General features: G+C 40.2%; 1 protein-coding gene across 1 annotated transcript; it reads right to left on the bottom strand.

The window, feature by feature from the left end:
- LOC109832162 (transcription factor GTE9-like) lies at positions 1,992-4,122 on the bottom strand. The gene is made up of 5 exons (XM_020399599.1): positions 4,088-4,122; positions 3,303-3,993; positions 3,053-3,154; positions 2,440-2,552; positions 1,992-2,332 (listed from the first exon to the last, which is right to left on the bottom strand). The coding sequence occupies exons 2-5, from the start codon at positions 3,967-3,969 to the stop codon at positions 2,054-2,056; spliced, it is 1,161 nt and encodes a 386-aa protein (XP_020255188.1). The 5' UTR covers positions 3,970-3,993; positions 4,088-4,122; the 3' UTR covers positions 1,992-2,053.

The following is a 4,122-nucleotide window of genomic DNA, read 5'->3' as shown; positions in this document are numbered from 1 at the left end:
CAACTGAAGTACGAACGCGAGGTTCGTCTGAAGTTCGAACGCGAGGCTCGACTGAAGCACGAACGCGAGGTTCGTCTGAAGTACGAACGCGAGGCTCGACTGAAGTACGAACGCGAGGTTCGTCTGAAGTACGAACGCGAGGTTCGTCTGAAGAACGAACGCGAGGTTCGTTAAAAAATTGAGCTTGACGCTCACCTGAGTTGAACACGAGGTTCACCTTGGGAACGAACGCGAGGTTCATTGAAATTGAGCTTGACGCTCACCTGAGTTGAACGCGAGGTTCACCTTAGAACGAACGCGAGGTTCGTTAAAATTGAGCTTGACGCTCACCTGAGTTGAACGCGAGGTTCACCTTAGAACGAACGCGAGGTTCGTTGAGCGCGAAGCTCGGTTAAAATTGAACGAACGCGAGGTTCGTTTGAGGTAACCACCTCCTTAATTTTCGCCATGAACCCTTAGGGTTTCAAATTGAAACCGCCGCCGACAAACCCAAAAAACCTTTGATTTTTATTTTCAAAACAGATCCAGAATTGGAAAAAATTGAAGAAAAAATCAAAGCCAGAATCGGAAAAATTTGAAGAAAAAATCAAAGAAAAAGCCAAAAAATTCCAAAAAGTTACTGTTCACCGGCGATTTTTTAGTTACTGTTCATCCGAAAAATATTTTACTGATCATCCGAACAAAAAAAAAAATTTCGTTACTGTTCACCGAACATTACTGTTCATCCGAACCCAAAAAATTGAATCTTTAACTAGAGATTTAAGATCAAAAACCCAATAAAACTTAAATCCCTAAGAATTAATCAAGGTGGCTCTGATACCACTTGTTAGATCTACATCATAAAACTTGAGATCTAAAACCATATAGCCATGATTAATTCAAAGAGATTAACAAGGATCTAAAAGAGCGGAAGCTTATACCTGAATCCATGGATGAAAACTTGATTTGGGTTTTTGATGATCTTCTAACCTTAGGGTTTCTCCAAATCCGAATTTCTCTATCTAGATGGGGGTGTAGAGAATTAGAGAATGTAACCCTAGGTTAGGGACCATAACCCCTTATTTATAGATGTTGTACTTTTGTAATTTAGCCCCTCAATAAATTACAATTACAACCTGGTATCTGCACATATGACCCCATGATCATTTAAATACCAAATTAACCCAACTTAATTGATCACTTTAGTGGGTTATCCTGAAAGATAACAATACACATTGATTAATCATATGTGTCCACAAATAGATTTATTAGATTAAATCCAACATGCTCAACATGAGACTTTTAAATAGAAAATTACAAGACACAGCTTAAATAAACAAGGACACAAAGTAAAAGAGCAATTGAGAGATTTTTTTAGATTGAATTGATAAAAAAATTTAAAAACCCACACAAGACGAGTTCGGCGTCGGCGACATCGACATCGACTGCCCCAGCATCAGCCGTGTCCACATTGCTAGGGTGGAAGGCCTCCGCGGTGAGGACGGCGACGCGTTGGATGTCGCAGGGGGAGGACGAGTCTGGGACAAGGTCGGGCGGAGTAGAGGAGGGGGAGGCGGCGATGACGATGAGAGAGGAGATGAGAGAGAGGAGAGAGGAGATGAGAGCGCTGAGTTTGAGGGATTGAGGAGAGTAATGGAGAACTAACATAGTTATTGCAAACGATAGAGGGAAAAAGGGGGGAAATTTCCCTCTATTTCTTACATTAGTTCACATTTAATTGGACTAGACTATCTAAGCGTCTGGGGAAGAAGGAGAAGGGCAATTTCGGGTTTTTTTCAAAATACAATCGCTATTTTGTATACCGCTGACGTGGAGGAGCCTTGAAATATTAAACTGTACTTTGGGGGGCTTATCCACATGGGGCAAAATACAAGGGGCCTCGTCACATGAAGTTTCTGCTTTTGGGGCCTCGACACAATTTTCCCATACTTTTTTGATAACTTTACACACAAAATCTTGGGGGAGAGATGTACACACTAACCTTTCTGAACAACAAAATAAACACCCGCGCTCGTAAATTATTGACAATTTAAACAGCTCTGAAAATTTCAGACTAAAGAAAAAATAATCTTTGACTTTGGGATATGGATTTCTCCCTCTTCCAAACCATCGGCTTTGGCTGAAGAGCATCGTCAACCTCTTCATCCATGTCATCTTTCTTCAAGAACAACCCCAGTTCTGCTAGTGGTTTCTCAGGAGTAGACTGCTGTTCAACATCAATCATAAAGTTTTCTGCTACTCCATCGGCTAGATCAAGATGCACAGGCTGAGAGTATCCCAAGTGACATCTGAAAATCTCTAAATTTTCATAAAGCTCAACACTCTTTTCCATCTGAAAAAAGTTGGAGAAGCAAAGATGCTATGTTAGACCAAAACCTGAAGGAAGAAAGAAAGGGAGCGAATAACGCAGAGAACCGAGAGAGAAATTTGCAAACTGACCTTTTCAATTGCCAACCGTGCTGCCCTCCGCTCCTGCTCTCGCTGCATTTTGACAATGGCCTTCACTGTAGTAGCTTCAGTAGCTCTGGTTTGAGATCCGTTCTTTGCCGTTTCTGATCGAAATCAATGAAAAAATGATGAAAATATATTAGAGAGAATGAGCCAGATAACCATTGAGAATGCGACCTGGTTTACCCCTAATTTATATTTTGAAGATGTGCAGAAAAATCAAGTCAAAACAGGTCCAGAATTTGACAAGGCTAATTAAAACTTAAACAATGACAAATCCTAACACAAAGTTCTACCAGATTAATTGGAGGTGAATTATTAACTAGCTTAATTAACAATTATCATGAGCTCAGTGCATACGCCTTTAGCAACTCATGAACAAAAGGTGAGAAAGAGTGATATAAACAGTGTTTATGATTACGTTTATATAAATTTTGTAGTTCCACATGGCTTTTCCTACTGATATATATATAGCACAAAACATAAAACAGGGTCAAGTCAATTAAAATGTCTTCTACTATGCTAACCGGAGATTGTTTTTGAAGAAGCATATAAATGATTATGCAACTACTCAAGTGATCGCAGATAAAGATGTAACAGTAACCTTTTAGTGGCTGCTGATTCTTCCTTTCATGCTCAAGTAGTTTCTTCTTTGCCTTTGCCTTCAATATCGCATCACGGAGATCTCTGCTCGGGGAAACTTGTTCTGCAAAAAAGAGTAGACTTTTACAAAACCTTAAATTCAGCAGACAAAAAAAAAGGCCTCTGAAAGTTAGTACGCAACCAGAAAACTAATCAGAAAAGTAACCATATGCGAATTCCGAAAACTTAGAAGGGCATATTCAGGGGAATACCTTTTGGCGGATTGTCAGCGACTGAAGCTTCCTTCCTCCATTTCAACTCCAAGGATTTCCACATTTCGTCGAAGATGGCATTCAGCTCTTTCGCCATGAGATGCACGGGGTTGCAAGCAACGTTGTATGTCATTGCATTGGAGAAGGTTAACCTGACATCTGAGGCAAACTGGAGGACGCTCGAATAAAACTTCGTTTCTAGTCGACATTTGATTGTGCTCAAATCCATCGGCTTCTTGATGTTGACCAAATAATCGGGAATGCTCATCTGTACAGCACCCGGTTCATTGAACACCCAACCAAAATCATGGTTCATGAGGGTCATCAAAACTTCTCCACACTCTGTTATCCGAGATATGCTCATCTTTTGACCCTTGTCCTTCTGAATCTCCAATACTCCACTTCTATTGCCACCTTCAGAAGTAGAAACTTTGGATTTCTTGACCAGAACATCCTTCTGCTGTTTTCTTGTTTCGCGCGATTTCCTCTTCTTACTCGCCGAATCTTGATGCACTCCTTTAACCTTCACGATTGCGTTTCTCACCAGAGCAAGCTCTGCCTCTAATCTTTTCTTTAATGTGATCTTCTCGGAATCTGACATTGTTGAGAGATCGAAGTATCGAACATGAGCTTTTTGAAGAGCAGACAAGCTAAGTCCAGACGCCATGAAATTTTGCTTATATTGTAGTATCTGGAAAAAAAAAAGAGAAAGAAAATATGAATCTTTTATTGAAAACCCGCCACAGAAAAGCAGAAGAAATCATAGAAATAGATAAAAATAGTACCTTAATGCACGAATTTGATGACGCTCACAGACGAA

This window comes from Asparagus officinalis, chromosome 3 (genome assembly GCF_001876935.1).
Source record: "Asparagus officinalis chromosome 3, Aspof.V1, whole genome shotgun sequence".
NCBI lineage: Eukaryota > Viridiplantae > Streptophyta > Magnoliopsida > Asparagales > Asparagaceae > Asparagus > Asparagus officinalis.
The sequence above is the reverse complement of the archived record's forward strand: the minus strand, read 5'-3'. Positions and strand labels throughout refer to the sequence as shown.